This window comes from Rhincodon typus, chromosome 26, assembly GCF_021869965.1.
Source record: "Rhincodon typus isolate 14 chromosome 26, sRhiTyp1.1, whole genome shotgun sequence".
NCBI lineage: Eukaryota > Metazoa > Chordata > Chondrichthyes > Orectolobiformes > Rhincodontidae > Rhincodon > Rhincodon typus.
Window position 1 is genome coordinate 43,761,064 of NC_063357.1, and position 23,789 is coordinate 43,784,852.

Below are 23,789 nucleotides of genomic sequence, written 5' to 3' on the forward strand. Positions count from 1 at the left end.
CTGAGGAAGAGTCACCGGACCGAAATGTTAACTCTGATTTCTCTTCACAGATACTGCCAAATCTGCTCAGCTTTTCCAGCAACTTCTGTTTCTGAAACCGAAGTCCCTTCTGCTATCTTATAAAATATCCCCTTTGAAGTGAAACAGAAACGTTTTCCCTGGTGTCCTGGTCAATATTTATCTGCACATCAGCATCTGCCCATATGGGACCTTGCTGCATACAAACTGCCTGCCAGTAAGAGGAACAGGACTTCCGAAGTAATTATCCAGCTGTTAAGACCTTCGGGATACTCTGATGTTGTGTGAAATGCAACTTATTTCATTCATTACTGATGCCGTCTCTAAATGATTTGAATTTGAAAACCCTGCACAGAATGAAAAAGAAGTATATAATCTAAAAGATGAGGGATTGTGGAGCTCTGAGATGAAGAGGAACCTGAGTGTACTCATGCATACATTGTAACGGATTAGTATGCAACTGCAGCAAGTAATCAGGAAAGCTCGTAGAATATTATTTCTGAAGAAGGGTCCCGACCCGAAATGTCAGCTTTCCTGCTCCTCTGATGCTGCTTGGCCTGCTGTGTTCCTCCAGCTCCACACCTTGTTATCTTAGAATATTATTGTTTATTGCAAGGGGGAGTTCAATACTAGAGGAGCATGATACTTAATTTATATAAGCAGTTGATAAGACCAGATCTGGGAATCTAGTGTGTACAGTATTATTTGTTTCCTTATTTAAGGATGTAAATGAGGTGGAAGGAGTCCAGAGAAGGTTTGCCAGCCTAATACCTATAATGGGTGGAGAGGTTGAGGAGAGGTTGCACAGGTTAGACTTGTACCCACTGGAGTTTCAAAGAGTAAGAGGTGACTTATCACAGAATGCCGACAGTGCCGAAGCAGCTCACTTGGCTCACTGAGTTTACACCAACCCTCTGAACAGCATGCCACCCAGACCCACTCCCCTCTCCTATCCTGCTAATCCTGTATTTCCCACGGCTAATCGACCTAGTCTACACATCCTGGACAATTTAGCATCGCCAATCCACCTAAACTACACAACTTTGGACTGTGGGGGGAAACCAGTGCACCCGGAGGAAACCCACACAGACATGGGGAGAATGTGCAAATTCCACAGATACAGTGGCCCAAAGGTGGAATCGAACCCAGGTCCCTGGCGCTGTGAGGCAGCAGTGCTGACCACTAAGGCACCATGCTGACTTGATTGAAACAGATAATATCCTGAGGGGGCTTGACAGGTGACTGTGCAGAGAATGTTTCCTCTTGTGGGAGTATCTTGAAATAAGGGTCATTGTTAAAAATAATAGGTCATCCATTTAAAACGGAGATGAGGAGGAACTTATCTCACAACAGATCATATTTGGGACTGTCATCCTAAAAAAGGTGGCAGATACAGAGTCTGAATCATTTTAAAGCAGGATTATGTAGATCAAGATGTAAAAGCAAAGGGGTGAAAGTTTATCTTAGTAAGCGGGATTGTGGAGTAATCAGATCAGTCATGATCTTATTAAATAGCAGATTAGGGTCAGGAGGCCAAGCAGCCTACTCCAAATTCTTGCACTTCTATGTTTGTCTATATCCCCGCTGCCCCACCTCAGACCTCATCGGCACATTGAGCAGATGGATCAGAAATACCCACCTTCAACCTGACCACTTGTTGATGGGAACCACCACTGGCTCCTTAGCCAAGCCAGTGCACCCATTAGGCAAACTAGGCATTTTATTTTAATGTAGGATGGTACGATTTGGAAGCAAAACCGAAACCTGGCATTTTAATCAGTCCACTATTGGCCAGCAGAGATCAAGGAAAAGAAAATGGGATCATCAGGAGGTATTGCCATGCAGTGACATCACAACCAATACGCCATGGTCAAATCAAATTCAAACCTCCTTTAACCGAACCAAAAAAAACCCAAAATATCAGGACGATTCTGATTGGCAGGATTATGACGGGCTACAATGGGATTGGCAGGGTTTGAATTTCATTGAGGAATCAGTGAGCCCGAGCGTGATGGGCATGAGCTGGAGTTCAACTCGAGCAGACGATTATTTATTTGTAAGGTTTACTGCCAATATTCTCACATTATTTCTATGAATGACTGTACCTGAACGTTAACCAGAGAACATTAGCCCACAGCCCCGGGTATTCACACAGCAGGCAGTTTGTAATCCTAATCTGGAAGTGCTGAATCTGATACTAGCCTGCTCGGTAAGCCTGTCTCCAGGACCTGCTTCCTCTTAGAGGAAGCTTGTGCTGTTTTACCAGCTTCCCATGTTACTTTTGCTGGCAACAACTTTGCAGGGAGGCACACAGGACAGCATGAGGCTGAACAATCACTGGCGGGGGTGGGTGGGGGGGCACAAATACCCTTGTGACGGTTCTGCCCCATTAATGTGTGTCACTGTGCAATGAAGAGTAAGAAAATAACACCCTGCAGTATTATCAGAACATCATTGCTCCAAGAACACTCCCCATGTTAAAAACCGGGACACCACCTCCAGCCATCCAGACCAGAAAATGCCATCAAGTTGTTCCATCATTTTCTCAGCCATACAAAAGGCGAACATGCATTGATACCTTGCATGTCAGGACACCACAAAGGGCTTTACAGCCAACTATATCCTCTGAATGTGTGGACACTGTTGTAATGTAGCAGCCATGCTGCACACAGGATTGAGATAAGTGACCAGGTAATGGATATTTTTTAGTTGAGAGTTAAATACTGGGTAACACTGAGGGATCTCGGGTGCTCTTTATCTGTAATCGGTTTGAGAAAGACGGAGGCCTGGATTAACATTGCATCTGAAAGATGGCACCCCCACCAGTGCAGCCAATCCCCAGTCATGCGCAGTAACGCTAGCCCACACTTTGTGCTCAGATCTCCGTCATAGCACACAAACCCCCTAAAACATATCTGACTGAGAGGTGATAGTGCCACCCATTGAGCCCCGGCTTGAGCACAGTTCTTAGCTGGAAGGAGACTCTCTGAAGTAATTGAACCATGTGCAGCACGATGTTGCAGTGGTTAGCTCTGCTGCCTCACAGCGCCAGGGTCCAAGGTTCGGTTCCAGCCTCGGGCAACTGTCTGTGTGGAGTTTGCACATTCTCCCTGTGTCTGCGTGGGTTTCCTCCGGGTGCTCCGGTTTCCTCCCACAGTCCAATGATGTGCAGGTTAGGTGGATTGGCTGTGCTAAAATGCTAATAAATGCACAGGGATGTGCAGGCCAGGTGGGTTAGCCATGGGAAATGCAGGGTTACAGGGATAGGGTAGGAGTGTGAGTATGGATGGGATGCTCTTTGGAGGGTCAGTGCGAACTTGATGGGCTGAATGGCCTGCTTCCACACTGTAGGGATTCTATGATCCTATGCCCCCAGAACCAGAGCACCCTGTCTTAAGATGTGCTGGAGTTTGGCCCTGGATCTGCCTCACTCCAGGGGAACTTCTGCCACAGTTTTGTTTTCTTAAATCACTGGGCTAAATTTAGTGAGACAATATTAAGAATAAGATAAATTATGGAACATTTTATGCCTGGAAGAGTACTTTACATTTAAATGTTATACTTGGATCAGGAATTGCACACAGTCGGGGAGAGTGAATGGGTAGTGTTTAATGGTTTGAATTTCTTGGTTTGGGTTGGGCATTGAGTGGACTCTGTTATTATATACTTAACAGAAGACTTTTCCAGCCAAATGCAAACAGTAAATTCTGGCTTCTCAGCACGAATACGCATCAGGTTAGAATGCTTAACTGAAGCAGACAGCTTAGGATATATTCTTCTTGTGAGGAAGACATTAATCTGCAATGGAAATCTTATTTTCTCTCAGGAGTCATTTAAGTTCCTCCATAGTCAGTTGGTAGTATGGAACCTGGATATTAGTGGGAAAAAAGACAGTGGAACGATGCTCTTAGTCTTGCACTCATCAATACAGTCGCAAGAATACCCAAATTTCAAAAGGACGCAACAATTTAAACTGTTTGAGTTTTGACCCCTATCTCCTGCAAGATAAATTGTTGTTCCCATCACGATTTGACATTCCTGTGATTCTGGCCTGGTGAGTTCAAATCAAAAAGCTTTAACACTATGTCTCCATCATTTTCCCAGCAACACTTGTGCCCCTTCATCTTCAGGGTGTCAAAAGTTAGTTCAGTCACAGCATTCTCATCTCGGAGTCAGAGAGTTGGAGTTTCAAGGAAAAGAAAGTGCAGTGGGCTCTCATGATGCTCTCAGTTAAGATCAAGCATAAGGAAGGAATAAGGTAGCTCGATTCTCAATCCCTCACAGCCTGTTTCCCTCCTCCACTGTCCACTGTTTGCAATAGAGTCAAGTAACTCTCACCTCATACTTGACGAATTTTGAAGGGTCTTCCAAGTCCATGTCCTCCTTCTGCGGTGGGTTATCGCGGGTGGCTAGTGCAAGGCAGCGGAGGGTGTCCCGTCCTGTTCCCCATTCCTTGATAACACTCATGATCTTTTCCTTCAAACGAGGGCTCAGGGCCACCCTCATGGTGCCAAAACGGATGTAGTTGCAACGTTCAATGATTCCCTCTGGAGCTCCCTGAAAACAAATGCTTTCATCAGACAAGTAGCATTCTGCCAAATGTTGAGTAAAAGGTTTATTTACCTGCAAGGCGCAAAACTCATAGAATCATAGAATCCTTACAGTTTGGAAAGAAACCATTTGGCCCATCAAGTCTGCATTGACTCTCCCACCCAGACCCAGCCCCTTGCCCTATCCCCACAACCCTACATTTCTCATGGCCAATCCACCTAAACTGCACATCTTTGGACTGTGGAAGGAAACCAGAGGATGCAGAGAAAACTTACTCAGACATGGGGAGATGTGCAAACTCCATGCAGACGGTGGCCCGAGGCTGGAATCGAACTGGGATCCCTGGCACTGTGAGGCAGCAGTGCTAACCTGAGCCACTGTCATCCCCGTTTCCCGCTACATCATCATAGAAAGAGAGGTTTCAATGGTTCTGAGGCATAAAGTGGCTTGCCAGCTACAGTATTTTGAACGTAAAACAGAACTTAAAAGCTTGATTATAATTCCTGAACTTGAAAAGGAAATATCTTTGGAATTCTTTGCCTAAAGATGTGGATGCTCAATCGTGGAGTAGATTCAAAGTTTGAGGGTGACAGATTCTCAGGGGCTAAGGGAAACAGTTGACATGGGGATGGTCGAGTTGTTGTAGAAATAACAGAGCATTTTATATCAAACAAAAAGCACCAAGAAACTTGTAAAGATGGAAAATAAAGTATGAAAATTACGCAGACAGTAACATACAAACAGGTTGCAAAAACTTCTATATAACATATAATGAAGGGTGAGCAATACAAAGTGTGGGTCTATTACAGGTAGAGACAGAGAAGCCATAATGGGTGGGGAGTTGGGGGTAAGGAAATAGCAGACAAACTAAACAAATAAAAACAGAATAAAATACTGGACACAAAACATAATTTGTTTCTCTCCAACGATATGCAGGTTAGGTAGATTGGCCATGCTAAATTGCCCATAGCGGTCAGGGATGTACAGGCTAGGTATTTTGGCCAGGGGGAATGCAGGGTTACAGGGATATGCTATGGGGGTGGGTCTGTGTGGGATGCTCATTGGAGGGTCAGTGTGAACTCAACAGGCTGTATGGTCTGCCTCGATAGATGTTCCTGGACCTGATGAGTTTTTGCATCACTTTCTGTTTTCATTCAAGATCTCCAGCATCTGTAGTGCTTTGCTTTTAAACTATGATGACTTATAAAGTGCTGAAAGACATGGTTGTTGAGCTAATAGATGTGCTTGTGGTCATCCTCCAGAACTCTACGGATTCTAAAACGTTTCCTGAAAGATATTTGTCCCACGCTCTGCACTTAATTCACCTAAGGTTATTCGAACCTTTTGTTATTGGAGACCTAAATCACATCAAATCCTGTTCACCCATTTAAACAACAACATAGATTTGCATAGTGCCCTTAATGCTGCAAAATGCCCTAAGGAATGATACAAAACAGCAATACTGAGCCACATAAGGAGCTAAGTCAGATGACCAAAGGCTCAGTCAAACAGGAAAGTTTTACAGAGAGGTGGAGGGGGGACGCAAAGAGATTTAAGGAGGAGCTTAGTTAGGCTTCACGCAACTGATGACATGGCCACCAATATTGGAATGATTAAAATTGGGGTCACTCAAGAGGCCACAGTTACAGCGATGTAGAAATCTTGGGAGGATTGTGGGAATCATCAAATTACATCGGCATCTGGTTAAATAGCACTTCGATTTTAAAGTTTGCAAATTGCTGCATGACTTTTACACTTCACAATTTCTGCCAAGTCCATCAACCCCGCATCACTGACCCCATTCCCAGATCTCTGCACGCTGCTAATTCTGTGGACTCTTAAGCATTAATGATTTTAATTAATCCATCATGGGTGGCCATGGCTTCAGCTATCCAAGCCCCAAGCCATGGAATTTTCTCTCCCTAAATCCCTTGGGCCTTCCAGCTCTGCTTGCCACTTCTAAATGTTTCTTGAAAGGTATACATCTCTCTGACCATGCTGTTTGGTCTCCAAATGCCTTATTGCCAGGTATTGCTCCATAACAGTGACCTGAGACATTGTAATACATCACAGCTGCTGTATAAATTCAAGTTCTCAATGTCAGTTCAGGTCTCACTGTAAACTATCGAGAAAGCGCTGCATTCTTCGGAAGAGAGAGGGCACCTTTCCGGTGAGCTCCCTCCCAACTGTTCAGGAAGATGTAAAATATTCTGCGGTACTGCTTCAAAGAAGAGCAGGGAAATTCTCTCAGGCTCCTGGCCAATGCTCAACCCTCAATCAGAATCGTTAGCACTTGAGTAGCTCATTTGCCGCAATGCTGTTTGTTTGATCTTGCTGTGCACATGTGGCAACATTGGCTGTAAAGAGCTTTGGGAAGCACTGATGGCAGGAGGTAGGTGAAGGGAATTAAGATTTCATCCACTCTTCCTGCCAAGTGGTTAATGAGAGGGAATTCCACCCTTTGCAAGCTAGGAAAGCAACAGATGCAATGTTATGCCTTCAATACTGAAGATAAAACCCTTCACTGTGCCAGCTCAGGTCAGAACATCCAGTTTCTTTGTACACTTCTGGTGTCCTGCAGCCATGTGCTTGTGTCCGATAGCAAGTAATAGCCCGATCCCAGCCTCCCTCGATCGGAGTAAAGTGACAATAACAGGGAACATCAAACAGCTCCTGAATTTAGGCTACTTAATGCAAGTGGGACAGAAGGACATTAAACAGACAAGCTGCATTGCTGCAGAAATAGAGCAAACTTTCAGTCCAGAAACACTAGCTTCTATAATTTTTCTTCTTATTATTATTCACTTGTGGATGTGGGTGTTGCTGGCTGGCATTTATTGCCTGTTCCTAGGGGGCTAGTGACTCAGTGGAAGGCAGATTTAGTCTCTGCTAACGGGTGGTCTTAAAACCTTGAGTAATGCGCAATCACCCTTGTAAAAAATGACAGATGCTGCTCCTGGACTCGGCTCCTGCCAGTATGTGACTGTGAGGAGATCCCAGCACAGAGTCACAAACATCTGACAGCAAAGTCCAAGCTGTACAGCAATGTACACAATATATCAGAACATCTGCCAAGGACCACCTCATATTGCAATGATTGCTGTGGCAGAAACCGTCAACAGAATGGACTCTGTTCAAATGCAGATTAAGCAAATAATACCGCGGGCACCACTTTTTAAAAATTTCAATGCTGCCTTATTGCTTAATAAAACCTGAAGATGTGAATGTGTCTGCCCTGCTATATGTGAATACTGGGTATACTGTGGCCCCAGCAGGGTTCTCCTGGCTTCAGAACGAACGGATGAAAGAAATCCTACAGGTTTCCCAGATTCCAATTCCTGATCCTCCTTCGATTTTGTTTTATCCAGGTGTTGTTGGCAAGGCCGATATTTGGCCTTTGACTCAAGTGGCTAACAAGGCCGTTAAGAGTCAACCACATTGCTGTGGGCCTGCAGTCACATGTAGACCAGACCAGGTAAGGATGGCAGATTTCCTTCCCTAAGGGACATTAGTGAAATAGCTGGGCTTATACAAACAGATGCCTAATAGTGGCTATGGTAAGACTTAGACTAGCTTTACCTTCCAGGATTATTAACTAAATTCAAACTGCACCAGTTGCCATGATGGGATGTCCCCAGATCATTAAGCCTCCGTCTCTAGATTACTAGTCTAGGCACATGGACACTCTGGCACCATCACCTCTTCAATGGCAGCAAAAATTCATAAGGTCAAACTTTTAAAAAAAAAAAAACACCCAATATATGCCTTACTTAGACAGAGAGTCACCATATCCAGTCTGCAGTTCATGCTTAAAAGGACTGAAAAAGTACTCTGGGCCTCAATGTTAATCATGTGTTACAATTGTAAGGTAAGAAAGATTAACAGGGCACCAAACAGTTGCAGGGCGAGTTGGTGCAAACCCCAGTCCATTTGTCAGAAATGGGTTGGAGAATGCACAGAATGGTTCTTCCGAAGGGGTACAAACTTTTCACATAGAGTGTGCCTGTATCATTGCTGCCTTCGAAGTACCTTTAAGATGTTATAATGTTCTGTCCCTTCCTGTGATTTGACCTGATGAGCTGTCTTCCTCACATGCTCAGCAGCAGATGTTAGATTCTAAGTAACCCATGAGGGCAGATGATTTGTCTATCATGTTGTGGTGGCTTCTTACCTTCACAAACATTTTGCTTCCTGAATTCGCTGTGGGTTTGGTCGGAGAGCAATAAACGGACATGGATTTGCGATCACGGGAGAATTCAAGGGTCACTTCCTTCTTCATGAGTTGCTTGATGGTCTGCCGAAAAGAAGATGGATGTTAAGACTTTAAGCACAGGTGGGATCAACCAAGGAACGTTTTATAATTAGCACACCAAAAGAGTCAACCAGACACGATAAGAGTTAACTAGATATTCAAGCAGGGGTGAAACGAATACTTTTGAGGACTTCACTTCTTGACTTTTACATTTTGGTTTTCAGGGGCTCCTTTTTCATTCTCACTAGCTCATTTATTAGGAGGTCCAGTCACATAGTAACAATACTGCCTGCATTTAAGTTGACATTGTTGGTATTTAGATTCTCTCAGAAGCAGAATTAGAAGAATTCGTCAATATCCTCAACAATCAACCCTCCACTAAACTTAAATACACAAGAAAAACATTAATTTCCTAGAAACAGTATTTAAATTACCACAGAACAACAGGCTTAAGTTAGCAAAAGTATTTTTGTGACAACTGCCACACACTTCTGTACACAAAAAGCCACAGCCAAAACACTTTCTGTGAACTGGTAAGGTCTCAGCTAAACAGACATGTTGGTCTCAAATACAGTCATTTCACCTCAGGTAAATCACATTGAGATTTGATAATACATAAAGACAAATCCTTATGAAATAAAATGGAGTATCCAGTTGACAGCACTCATTACAATGCGGCCCAGTAGATTTTTCTCCAAATTGCAGTGGCTACTGAATGCCTGCGGCTTTAAGTGAGTTACTCAACAATCATTTGCAAGGAATTAATTACTTTAGTGGCTTCACGATTTCCTGGATTCCAGTTAGCTGAGTATTTCTTTGTTGGAAGATTTAATACCACATCTTCCCCTCTACAGCTTCTCTTCCCTCTTTGCAGATCGCCTTCTCTCTTCTGCTTTGTTGCTCCTAGCTCTGCTCCTTTGCAGGTCCCGTCCCCCTTCGCAGTCCATCTTCCTATCTCCCATTTCGAAGAACCCACCCTCTTTCCCACCTCTCAGCCTCCCTCTCCCTTTCCCCTGTTCATAGCTCAACACTCTCCACCCCTCCCTTGGCAGTACCCCCCAACCCCTTCACAGTCCCTCTCTTTTCCTCTTAGCTGTCCCCTTCTTTTTCAGAAGAATGTTCTGCTGACATGGGCTTAAACCCCACCATGGCAGCTCATGGAATTCAAATTCAATTTACAGACATGAAATTCAAAGCTGGTCTTGGTGACATTAACCATGAAATCATTATTGATGGTTGCAAAACCCCATCTGGTTCATTAATGTCCGTGAGGAAAGAAAATCCGCTATCCTTACCCAGTCTGGCCTATATGCAACTCCATACCTACTTAACTGCACTCTCAAATGGTCAAGTAAGCCATGTGGTTCAAGGATACGTAGGGATGGACAGCAAATGCTAGCCTTGCAAATGACACCCACATCATATGGAAGGGTGAAAAATATTCTGAATCCATTAAACTATGCCTCCCAGCACCTCATAGGTTCAAATAAACAACATAAAGGCCACCAAATTGTTTCTCTACATTACAACAATGTGGAACAATTTGTGGCGGTTACAGTAATGAGTACTCACATTGTTACAAAACGTCGCTCTTTCTACTTTGCTGATACCGTGGAGGTCAGTGTCAAAAACGTTCATCTTTTCCACCAAACATGTGAGAGCAGTTTCTGTGGCTTCGCCAACCTTCTCATAGACTCCTTTTGCCTGGGGTACAAAAGCAAAGGACAGGATTAGCAGCATGTTTTTAAGCAGATACAAACAGAGGAACAGCATATGGTCATTCAATATGATCATGACTGATCCAACACTTCAATATCTTTTATACATCCCATCCCTATAACCCTGGACATTGATAAATTTCTGACGGACAGCAATCTGTGTCTCAAATATACTCAAAAGGTGGAGTTTCCATAGCCCTCTGTGGGAGAGAATTCTAAAGGTTCACAACCCTGGGTAAAAAAAATCCTCCCCTTTTCAGAACTATTTGAAATTAATGTTTAAATTGTACCTCCTGGCTCTAGGCTCCCCAGCCACGGGAAACATCTCCCTGCATCTACTCTACCCATTCCTTTCAGTATTTTGTAAGTTTCAATCTTTCTTCAAAACTCGAGTGAATACAGGCCCAGTTTGTTCAGTCTCTCTTCACAGGACAGTCCTGCCATCCTGGGAACAAGGCTGGTGGACCTTTGCTGCACTCCGTTTGCAGCAATATTTCATTTGTTGTGATAAGGAGACTAAAACTATACACAGCACAACAGATGCTGTCTAACCGAGCTCCTAAACAATTGAAGCAAGACATCACTAGTCCTCAACTCAAATCTTTTTGCAGGACTAACATTCCATTAGCCTTCCGAAGAGCTTACTGCAGGTTAGTGTTCAGTGACTTGTCTCATCCTTTATAATAGAGTCTAGCAGGTTCCCCATTATTGATGTCATTGCCAATCACTCAACAACGAGTAGGATTGTGCATTGAGGAAATCCTGTGTCACGGGTCATGGATTCGGGTGGTCCTTGTGTGGTTGATGAGCCCAATCTCCAAGTAAACTGGGAGATGTTTCCACAAGTGGAATCAGTTCTGGGCTTTGAGACGGCTGGCACTCTTTTCTCCAGTTACTTTTCCATATTTCCTCTTGCCAACAGGAGCTCTCGAAGAATTATGTCCCTTCATACAGGAGGTACCTGCAAGCCCATTTTTTTCTGAACAAAGGTCTCCCATGCATTGACATCTAAGTTGCTCGTTGAGGAAACCCTTCAGGGAGTCTTCAAAATGTTTCTTTTGTCCTTCTCAAATTTTTCTTGAGCTGGGTGAGGACGATGTGCTTTGGCAGTGGGAACTCAGGTATCCTAAAGCACACGGCCAGTCCTGTGGAGTTGGTTTTGGATGATCATGGTCTCAATCCTGGTGCTATTAGCTCCATCAAGGTCTCTAACGTTAGTGCGCCTGATCCCCAGCTGATGCAGAAAATCCATCTCAAACAGCGTCGATGGTCTTTTTCCAGGGTCTTGGAGTGGTGACTATACGTAGTCCAAATTTCAGAAGGAGAGTTGAAAGTATGACTGCCTTTATCTGCAAGGGTTTTCGTGTCTGCACAGATGTCACAGGCATTGAAGACTCTCATCCTAAAGACGTCTGGGAGTGGTGCTCACTGGCTGATATCGAGATTCGACCTCACGTCCAATGTCAGTTTTAGATGACAGACGGCTCCCCAAGGAAGGGAAATGGTCCACATTTCGGAGAATCTCTCCATTGATCTTAATGGAGTGATGGACCGGATCTTGACCTGAGACAATTTGGTAAAGAATTCAAGTCTTTGAAATTTGCGTCACAGGTAGACAGGATGGCCAAAAAGGTGCTTAAACACACTTGCCTTCATTGCTCAGACCACTGAGTATAGGAGTTGGGACATCATGTTGAGTTGTACAGGAGGTTGTTGAGACCACTTTTGGGAGTACTGTGTGCAATACCGGTTGCCCTGCTATGGGAAGGATATTACTAAAATGGAAAACGTCTGAAAAAATTTACGGCGATGTTGCCAGCGATGGAGTGTTTGAGTTATAAGCAGAGGTTGAATATGCTGGAGCCTTTTCCACTGAAGTGGAAGAGGTTGAGGGGTGACATTTTAGAGGTTTTTTAATCATGAGGTTCATCGACAGGTGACTAGAAAGGTCTTTTCCCTGGCGAAGTGAGTTCAAAACTAGTGAGCATAACTTTAACGTGAAGGGACCCAACGGACAGCTTCCTCACACAAAGTGATTCATATGTGGAACGAACGGCCAGAGGAAGTGGTAGATGCAGGTACAGTTGCAATGTTTAAAAGACATTTGGATAGGTACGTGAATAGGAAAGGTTTAGAGGGATATGGGTCAAATGTAGGGAAGTGGACCAGATTAGTTTGGGAAACTCGGTCAGCGGGGATGAGTTGGATTGAAGGGTCTGTTTCTATGCTGTATGACTCTCTAACTCTTCCTGAGGTTGAGGCTGAGACCAATTCTTTGGTATACTTCCGCCAAGGTATTTAAGGGAGGCTTGAAGATTCTCTCCTGGGGGAGCAGGGATGACATTGTTATCTACATACTCGAAGTTCACAAGCAACATCAGTGTCGTTTTCCTTTTGGATTTCAACCAGGTGGAGCCAGGAAAGTTTTCCATGCACCCTGTAGACAAAGTCCACATCATGGAAAGTTTCATTTTGACAAGGTGAAGAGTGGTGGCAATGAAGATGGAGAAAAGGGTGGGTGTGATGACATATCCCTGCTTGTTCCCAGTCTTAACCCCGAAAGGATTCTGTCACACTACCTTCAGTCAGGACCATCACCAACATTTTTTCATGGAGGAGATGGGGGATATTAATGAATTTCACTGGACAGTCAGCTTTTGACAGGATCTTCCATTCCACTTCCCAAGTGACTGAGTCAAAAGCCTTGGTCAGATCGAGGAAGGCCACAGCCAGCGGTTGGTGCTATTTCTGTCATTTCTCTCGGAGTTACTGAGCAGTGAAAATCATGTCCTAGCTCCGCAGTTTGATTGGAAACCTTTCAGGAAGGATTTCCTCAGAGACTGGGAGAAGGCGCCTAGTGAGGATTTAGGTGATGACCTTGCCAACAGACAGCAGGGAGATTCCTTGGTCATTCCCACAGTTCCCCAAGGTGAGGCGATGGCCTAGTGGCATAATTGCTGGACTGTTAATCCAGAGACCCAAGATGATGTTCTGGGGACCTGGGTTCAAATCCCACCATGGCAGATGGTGGAATTTGAATTCAATAAATATCTGGAATTAAGAGTCTAATGATAACCATGAATCCATTGTCGATTGTCAGAAAAACCCATTTCGTTTAGTAATATCCTCTGGGAAGGAAACTGCCACCTTTACCTGGTCTGGCTTACACATGACTCCAGGCCCACAGCGATGTGGTTGACTCATAGGTGCCCTCTGGGCATTAAATGCTGGCCTGGCCAGCAATGCCCTCACCCCATGAATGAATGAAAAAAGTCCACATTATCTCCTTTCTTGAAGATAGTGGCGATGGCAGTATTCCAGAGATCTGCAGGGATTTCTTCTGTTCCAGATTTTCAGGAACAGTCAATAGAGGAAACAGTAAGCTCTGTTCTTCCAAATCAGAAAATCTCCACTGGAATTCCATCTACTCCTTCAGCTTGTCCATTCTTCAGGTGTCTAAATGAGGCTTCAACGTCTGCCATACTAGGTGGGAGTTCAAACCCGTCATTGATGGGGAGTTGGGAGATTTCTCAAATATGCCCTCATTAACGATGGTGTTGCAGGTTAGGAGTTCTTTGAAGCATTCTCTCCATCAGTGGCTGATGTTTTCTCTGCCACTCAAAACAGTATAATCCTTACATCTCATTAAATTGAGGCAACATTGTGGCACCAAAGAAATCCCGGCTTGTCGTGTTTATCAGCAAGGAATGCAGCTCCTTAGCTTTCTCAGTCCACCTATTAGTTCTTGATTTCCTTCATTCTCCTTTGTAAGTCCGCCTTTGATATTCGATGAGTTCTTCTCTTTGGTTCACAGTGATATCGTTTTACCAGGCACTGAGAGCTTTCCTCTTCTTGTTGATGTAAGGTGATTGATATAAAGCCAACGGGTCTATATTTCCCTCCTTAAATAGTGGCATGATATTTGTTATCTTACAAGCTACAGGAATAATTCCAGAATCTATAGAATTTTGGAAGATACATCAATCGTCTACACAACCACCTCCAACACGCCAGAATGAAATCCATCAGGTCCTAGAGACTTATCAACTTTCAACCCCATTAACTTTCCCAGTACAATCTTCTTGCTAACACCAAACTCTATCTCCTTTTCTTTCTTGTCTATCCTAGCCACTTGGATCCCTCCTGGGAGATATCCTCAGTGGAAACAGACACAAAGTAATCATTCAGCTTCTCTACCATTTCTCTATTCCCCTTTATAAATCATTCTGACTCTGCCTGCTTTGGTCCCACATTTATTTTAGCCAGAAGGTTCCCTTTAATGTACCCCTAGAGGCTTTTACAGTCCATTTTTATGTTTTTCATTTGCTAGACAGTGGTCACATTCCATGTTCTCTATCCCCATCAGTTTCGTGATCCTCCAGATTGTACAGGTCCCACCTACCTCGCAACTGGTCCCAATTCTTCAGAAATTTGTTGTTCTCAATACTACAGCGATTCTCCAGTCACATATTCAAATGATCAATCCTCCTGGCACATGGCTCTGGAAGTGCTCCTGAGATTACTGCTCAAGGTCCCACTTTTTAATTTCCATTCCAACTCCCTGAAATCTACCTTCAGGACCTCATCCCTCTTCCTACCTATGTTGCTGGTCCCAATGTGGACCACAACCTCTGGCTGATGATGCCTCCCCCAGAAGGATTTCCTGCAGCTACTCCATGGCATTCTTGATCCTGACACCAGGAAGGGGCCTCACTATCTGGAGTCATGTTTACTGCCACAGTAGCACCTGCCTGACCCCTCGGACTATGGAGTTCCCTATAACTATTGGTCTTCCATTCCCTGCCCACTCCTGTACAGCTGCATCACCCATGGGATTGTGGGCATGACTGTGGCTGAACTCCCCTGAGGAACCAGTGCCATCACTAGTTTCCAAAAAGGAGTGCTGGTTAGCAAGCAAGAGAGATGCCTGGTTTTCTTAGTCTGCCTGGTGAACACCCTATTCCTAAGTTTCTGTGTATGGTGTGACCGCCTTCCTACATGTGCAGTAGTCCTCTCCGACATACAATAGTGACTACAGCCACTGCTCAAGTTTTGAAGCCCAGAACTCAAGCCTGTTCTGTTGGTGACAAGTCCCATAGATGCCTTTGCTGTTGATATGTGGTACGTTCATGACATCATACATACGGCTAGTTGTACACTCCATTTGGCTCCCCTGATATCCCATAACTCTAAAAGCCTATTAGTCATCCTTAGAATAAGTCTAGGCTTTGAAAACTTAAGCTATTTCTCAGAAAAAAAGGTCTAGAAATGTTAAGAAATTTTCACATTGTTTCAATCAAATTACAAACAAACATAACAGGTTGGTAATCAGTTAACACTCAAAAATCTATCAAAACCTCACAATTTATTTCACTACTAATGAATGAATGTCCCACCGTAGGCAAGACCATGTGTAGTCAGATAGTACACAGCTAGACAGTAGGAGATAGGAGACCAGAATACACGCAAGTAATTCAATTTTAAAGTTGTACTTTGTGTAGATTTTTTACTGCTTTGATTTCATAATCATTTATTTTAGTAAAAACAAATACTGAAATTTGGGAAGTGGAGAAGAATAGATGTTTCATTGCAATACAGACTAAGATGCACAGCTGTGGTGCTATAGTCGGTGGAGGTAATATTGTTTTAAAATCTGACAAGTTCCTTTTATTATGAGTCATACGGCACAGAAACAGATACTTTAGTCCAACTTGTCCACGCCAACCAGATATCCCAAAACTTAACTTGTCCAATTTGCCTGCGTTTGGTCCATATCTGTCTAAACCTTTCCCATCCACGAACCTGTCCAAATGTCTTTTAAATGTTGTAATTGTACCTGCGTTACCACTTCTTCTGGCAGCTTGCTCCATCTACACACCATCTGTGTGTGAAAATGTTACCCCTCAGGTCCCTTTTAAATCTTTCCCCTTTCACCTTAACTATGTCCTCTATTTTTGGACTCCACTATCCTGGGGAAAAGACCTTGGCTATTCACCTTATTTATGTCCCTCATGTTTTTATAAACCTCTATAAGATCATGCCTCAGCATCCAACATTCCAGGGGGAAAAAAGTCCCAGCCTATCCAGTCTCTCCTTGTAATGCACACCCACCAGTCCTGGTAATATCCTTGTAAATGTTTTCTGCACTTTTTCTAGTTTAAAAACATCCTTCCTACAGCAGGATGACCAGAATTATACACAGTGTTATAAAAGTGGCTTCACCAATGTCTGAAAACTTCCTAATGGAAGAAAAGCTCAGAAGTGTGACAAGCACAACAATAATATTTTGAACTACCCACAAGAGGCTTTTATGTTACAATAGATTTGTGAATACTGCTCAAAGAGAGACCAGTTGGTTGGTATGTCAACTCTTGCCAAGGTGTTGCCACGGACAGACCAATGGGGTGATCCAGGCTCCCCACACCCGTGAGTAATTCAAAAACAAAAGCTGGCTTGAGTATATTCCTTTAGTTTACAGAAAGTAATCCCAGTATCTGAATGTATGTCGCTACTAATAAGTCTAAATGAGACGTACTGCAAACTCAACTGAATATACTCAAATTAACTGAAGTGATTACACAAACAAACAATCAGGATTGCTCAATGAACGTCAGTCAATACAATTAATAATACTGATGACCAAAAGAGGAGCGAACTAATAATAAGTAAATCTAAGAGACATGTGGAGGAGGAGCACTATCATGTGAAAAGGAGACACACAGGTCAGTCAGGGAGTAAGAAAGTCGAGAGACTGATGTTTGAGCTGCACACTTCCACACGTGCCAGAGCAGGTGGGTAGGCAGGACAGCCTGAGTACAACGCTGGCGAAAACAAGGGAAAGGCAGAGAAGAACAAAAAGCAGAAGTCAAGAAGTTCTGTGTTAAATGACATTCAGCAAAAGGCAGCTAGTAGGTTAATAGCCTGCCAACAGGTCTTCAAATTCTCAACACATGATTCACTGCAGGGTGTGAAGAATACTTGTCACATCTATAATAGACTTCTAAGGAGCTAAGATTCATGTCAAGGTCCATTTGGAGTGATGGATGCCATTTGACATTATACTGTAAAAAGATTAAGCAATAATTTTTCTTTGATTCATACAACCACACACACACCCCATCAGTGAAACACATATCCCATTCTCTCCCACACAGTCACATACACAACCTGATAATTAAACATACTTTTTTTTACTCTTTCTTACAGCCCTATAATTGCCTACACTGCACTCATGCGCACACCTTCACACCCCCTCAATGACACACACCAATTGGAATAGCTTAGGTTAGATGGGCTTCAGATTGGTTTCACAGGTCGGCGCAACATCGAGGGCCGAAGGGCCTGTACTGCGCTGTAATGTTCTATGTTCTATGCTCTATGATACACCACAACCAACCCCCCGCCCCAAGACTCGATCACTCTGGCATGCGCACGCGCACATACACACATTTCATTGTACCCGCCGAAGAATGGGTTGAAACACAATGAAAGCTGGGACTTTTAAAAAGGTACAGTACAATTTGAGCACTGATTGGTTTTATGATAGTTTAATGCTTCTGAGAATACAGATGAAGCCCTTAGCAGGAGCCTTTTTTTAAAAAAAACTGAAGCAAAAGGTTGTCATTAAAACAAATAAAGTTGTACTCACCTCATTATAGTCCAATGAGGAGTCATTACACAGTGCACAGATAGTAGCAAGTTCCACAAGCCCACTGTATTGACTGGGTTGGATGGGCTTGTCTCTCATTAATCTGCAAAGAACAAAAATGTTCTTGTTCAGATCCGCACCGTTACAAAACGTTTCACATGATAAATTGTGTGTGTGTGTGTGTGTGTGCGCGCGCGCGTGCGTGGGACAGACACAGAGAGAGAGAGAGAGAGAGAAAGAGAAAGGGAGAGAGGGAGAGAGAGAGAGATAGAGAGAGACACAAACAGAGACAGAGAGACACACGGACAGACAGAGAGGCACACAGGTAGAAGAAACAGCTCATGGTACATGTATACATTAATCTAAATTACTTTCCATATCTGTTGCTAGGGAAGAAATTACAAAAGCAACCACTTATTCAATGCAAGATTATGTAAATTTCAGAGACGCACATTTATGACCGAACATCCCCACGTTCACACATTTAGCTACAAATAGTCCTCAAGTCATAAATGGGACAGGGGTAGTGATTGGTGACCAAGGTTACAGGATGATATCTTTCCCTGTACTACTTATTTATGATTCATTGAGTTATTTGGGTTAGCATTTGTATAACTATGAGTCATCATCATTGGAGCCCTGGAAGTCTGATAGGGCAGTGTTGGTGCAAGAATAATTACATCATCCTTGTGCACACTATCTTTTTACACAATCTGCAAGCTCCAATTACACTTGCTGGTCTTGAAGAAAATGTCATTCAGTCTAAGACAAGTACATCATTTTCTACTAGACATCCCATAGTCCTTTGGAGATGGAATTTCTGGTATGTTCTGGAGCCATCATTTGTGGATTGGGAGCTGGTCATTAGAAGGCTGTATCAGTGCATACAATGAAACTTTGGAGATCAGTTTAGCTCAGTCGGCTGGACGGTTGGTTTGTGAAGCATTGTGATTCCAACAGCGTGGGTTCAATCCTCATCACTGACTGAGGTTACCATGAAGGACTCTCCTTCTCAACCTCTCCCCTTGCCCAAGGTGTGGTGGCTCTCAGGTTAAATCATCATCAGTTATCTCTCTCTAATAAGAGAACACCAGACTACGGCAACTTGATTTGACAATGAAACATTGTTTAGTGGCCAGCCCTTCCCTACAAAACATCCAATCACGAATATTTGACATCTGGTCCACATCTAAGCTGCCAATACAATTCACTCACTTGCCTCTGGCTCTTCACACAAAGTGCAAAAGCAAGAGGTGGCTCCAACTTCTCAAATGTTGCACCATGCTCTTTGCTGGCCGATTTCACCTCCCATATCCTATACGGAGGATTTATAAAACTACATCCTGAAAAGCAATGAAACCCAAAGGGACCAGCATCTCAATCAAAATGATCAATGATACAATGCACACCAATGTATGTGTGTTAATTCCTCTTCCTCTGTGAAAGTAGAGCTTTGTCCTTGCTGAATCCGATGCATTACAAAGACAGCAATATCAGGGCTGTTTGTGACAACATGATTCATGGAACCTGCTGTAATCTCACTGAGAAGCTGTGGCCCTATTTAAGCTGCTCCTTCATTTGGGAACAGTGCTGGGATTGGTACCACTTCCAGGTCTGCTTTACTGTCATTCTGAAGAACTGCATGACCCTCCCTTCCTGTTCAATAAATAGTGTTATGTCATCAATGATGTCTTTGCAGGCTGGCACCATCTTTCATAGAGGAACTGGAGTCAACTGTTGTGTCACTGGAAGGCTGAAGCCTTGTTCACTGCTCTGGGATTTTCTGGTCAAGAGACAAAATTTTGGAATATGCATTTGTCAAACTGATCTCCACCTTCTTAAACCACTCTTGATCTTGTACATGTCCAGGACAAAGTGGATCACTCTTGTTCAAATATTAACTGCAATTCCATAAAGAATGCTAGCGCATGCCATAGCCATGTCCTACCACTGGAGATCACATCAAATGGTTTGGGGGTTGATATACATACCACTCAAAAAAAATACACTGCAAGTGTTCATCCAGCTCTGCAAGCCTTTCTGCTCCTTCAATGCTGCTTGGCCTGCTGTGTTCATCCAGTTCTGCAACTTGTTGTCTCGGATTCTCCAGCATTTGCAGTTCCTACTACACTGCAAGAGCTTTCCTTTATTGTATTGATGAAGGATCCATCACGATTACAGACAGGAGTAACATTTCCAACCTATGGACCAGCATCTCATTGATCCACTTTAGCCACTGCCCTAAAATCTCTCAGTCTGGTTAGTCTGTTTTTACACTCTCTCTGACATTTACTTTATGACCATACATTTTCTTGTATCCTTGGAAGTCTTAACTCCTTGACAGCTTGTTCTTACAGTCACTTCTAACAAAACAAGAGTCATGAATGCTTCCTCTCCCTTTTCATGGCCCTTGACTACAAGACATGCTAGTGCAACTTGGTCTGATGTGATGTGACACAACTGATCTGTTTCAAAGGAAGGATCAAAAGGATTAACAGAACTTCGAACAGTGTTCGTGGCATTGCTCACATCGTTTCCATCTTTCAGTCGTGGTTGGCCATCTTTTGTTCAATACCTTGGTAATTTGCAATCTGAGAGAAGCCATTTTCTGCTGTCTCTGGGTGCTCTGCCTGTAATTCTGCATCAATATCCGGCTAACTTTCTTTCATCCTGCTAAAGACACCTGGCACAGTTGACTCAATTGTAAGTGAAGGACCATCACAGCATGGAGCAAGCACTCGAAGATCCAGTTAGCTATCCCTGAAGCTGATAAACAGCCAATGGTGATGCGATGGCTGAAGAACTGAAAAGTCACGGTGTCTTCATTATTAATAAAGTTGCTGCAGTGACTAAGGAGTGTCTGAAATCTCTTGGAGCTGGAGCCATCAAAATCATCACTGGAGCAGGCAATCTGACCAGGCTAGATTGTAAGCTAAGTCCTGCTCATCATCTGGAAGCATTGATGTAAGTTTGCGTTCTCAATCTCTGCTGAGCTATCCACATAACCTTGTGAACTCTAACACTCATGTTGTAATGATGGCTGCATACAGTACCACTGACATAACCTGCCACAATCAACTACAAATCAATGATAGAGGCCTTCAAGGACAGGCATCTGTAAGTCTTTTTCTAATGCCAGGTAGAAATCGCAATGCGACGCTCCTCCTTGTGAAGGATACATTTCTGCAAGAAGAGTGAATCTCCTCTGGGCCTTCCTGTAAATTGTCTGGTTTATTGCTATACCAGTCCTGCCCAGTTTGTATTTGTAATGTCAGCACTTTATTGCAAGACTGCATGCACAGTACTGATTTCAGTCGGGCTGGCATGAATTGTAGGGAGGAAGCTAATCCCTCCGGGGTTTCATGTGATTTCTGTGTATTTTGTACCAAAATTTCCTACAAATCACTGTTTGAAAATGGGAACACTTCTTTTTTACAATGAAATGTCATCTCTCAATGCATGACTGTATAAATTTGAAATACCTCCACAGGGATGTCTATGGCAATGCAATTTTTTCTTTAATACGTTACCTACAATTTGTTTGTACATACGAAAGGCTGGAGAGGAAACATGATTTCTGTATAATTTTGGGCAGACCTGTTCGTTCTTGCATGGTTAGTACAGACCGACCACAACACAATAAGGCTCAACTAAGCGTCAAACACTGTCCATTTACTGAGCCCTAGTGCTTCTGATGGTTTTCCTGCACTGAAGGAAATATTACAGAGAGTCAATGTTAAGACAGCAGATCTAATACAGGCTCTTTATTAGATAATGAGACTTAAAACAAGTGCTGATATATTAACACTGGTGCTGTAGAGAGTTTATGATAAGGCACTGCCCATACAACAACCTAACTGGGGGCCGTAGCATGTGTGTTATGACAACATACCATTTTGTTTCAAGCAGTGATCAAAAAAGGTTCGTAGCACTCAGCAGGTCAAGGAACATTAAAAAGATAGAAAAGGTAGTATTTCAAAGGAGTCCGGATTTTGCCCAGTACTGAAAGGTCCAGTTAAACAGTTATTTTGTGTCGGTCTTCACAGTGGAAGACACAAATAACATGCCGAAAACTAATGGCAAGAAGGTTATAGCAGGTGAGGACCTAGAAACTATCATTATCACTAAGGAGGCAGTGCTGGGCAAGCTAATGGGGCTAAAGGTAGACAAGTCTCCTGGCCCTGATGAAATACATCCCAGGGTACTAAAAGAGGTGATGGGGGAAAATAGCAAATGCAGTAGTAATTATTTACCAAACTTCAATGGACTCTGGGGTGGTTCCCGCAGATTGGAAAACAGCCAATGTGACGCCACTGTTTAAAAAAGGAAGTAGACAAAAAGCAGGAAACTATAGGCCAGTTAGCTTAACTTCGGTAGTGGGGAAAATGCTTGAATCTATCATTAAGGAAGAAATAGCAAGACATCTGGATATAAATTCTCCCATTGGGAACACCCAGCATGGGTTCATGAAGGGTAGGTCATGTTTAACTAATTTGGTGGAATTCTTTGAGGACATTACTTGCATGGTGGATAATGGGGAATCTGTGGATGTGGTGTATCTGGATTTCCAGAAGGCATTTGACAAGGTGCCACACCAAAGGCTGCTACATAAGATAAAGTTGCAGGGTATTACAGGTAATGTATTGGCATGGATAGAGGATTGGTTGACCAGTAGAAAGCAAACAGTAGGGATAAATGGGTGTTTTTCTGGTTGGCGGTCAGTGGCTAGTGGTGTGCATCAGGGATCAGTGCTGGGACCTCAATTGTTTACAATTCACTCAGATGATTTGGAGTTGGGGACTAAGTGTGTGTCAAAATTTGCAGATGACACTAAGGTGAGTGGTAGAGGAAAGTGTGAAGAAGACACTGAAAGTCTGCAGAGGGATATAGATAGTCTAAGTGAGTGGACAAAGGTCTGGCAGATGGAATACAATGTTGATAAGTGTGTGAGGTCATCCATTTTGGTAGGAGTAACAGGAAAATGGACTATGTTTTAAATGGTAAAAAATTGCAGCACGCTGCTGTGCAGAGGGACTTGGGTGTCCTTGTGCATGAATCACTAAAAGTAGGATTGCGGGTACAGCAGGTGATTAAAAAGGCAAATGGAATTTTGTCTGCCATTGCTCAAGAGATGGAGTTTAAAAACAGGGAGGCTATGCTGCAGCTGTATAGGGTCCTGGTGAGGCCACACCTGGAGTACTGTGTGCAGTTTTGGTCTCCTTACTTGAGACGAGATATACTAGCACTGGAGGGGGTGCAGAGGAGATTCACTTGGCTGATTCCAGAGTTGAGAGGGTTGGATTATGAGGAGAGACTGAGTAGACTGGGATTATACTCATTTGAATTCAGAAGAATGAGGGGAGATCTTATAGAAACATATAAGATTATGAAGGGAATAGATAAGGTGGAGGCAGGGAGGTTGTTTCCACTAGCAGGTGAAACTAGGACTAGAGAGCATAGCCTCAAAATAAAAGGAAGCAGATGTAGGACTGAGGTCAGGAGGAACCTCTTCACCCAAAGGGTTGTGAATCTGTGGAACTCCCTGCCCAGTGAAGCGGTTGAATCTACCTCGCTGAATGTTTTTAAGGCAAGGCTAGATAAA

The 23,789-nt window shown here is 43.4% G+C and overlaps 1 protein-coding gene across 2 annotated transcripts in view; it reads right to left on the reverse strand.

Annotated features, from left to right (window-relative positions):
- Nucleotides 1–23,789, reverse strand: part of atp2a3 (ATPase sarcoplasmic/endoplasmic reticulum Ca2+ transporting 3) — a 172,855-nt gene that overhangs the window by 20,369 nt on the left and 128,697 nt on the right. For both annotated transcript variants that reach the window (XM_048612471.1, XM_048612472.1), the window contains exons 10-13: nt 18,188–18,290; nt 10,394–10,525; nt 8,741–8,863; nt 4,357–4,575 (exon numbers count right to left, since the gene is read on the reverse strand). In XM_048612471.1, the coding sequence (XP_048468428.1) occupies nt 4,357–4,575; nt 8,741–8,863; nt 10,394–10,525; nt 18,188–18,290 (577 nt within the window). The remainder of the gene's footprint in view (nt 1–4,356; nt 4,576–8,740; nt 8,864–10,393; nt 10,526–18,187; nt 18,291–23,789) is intronic.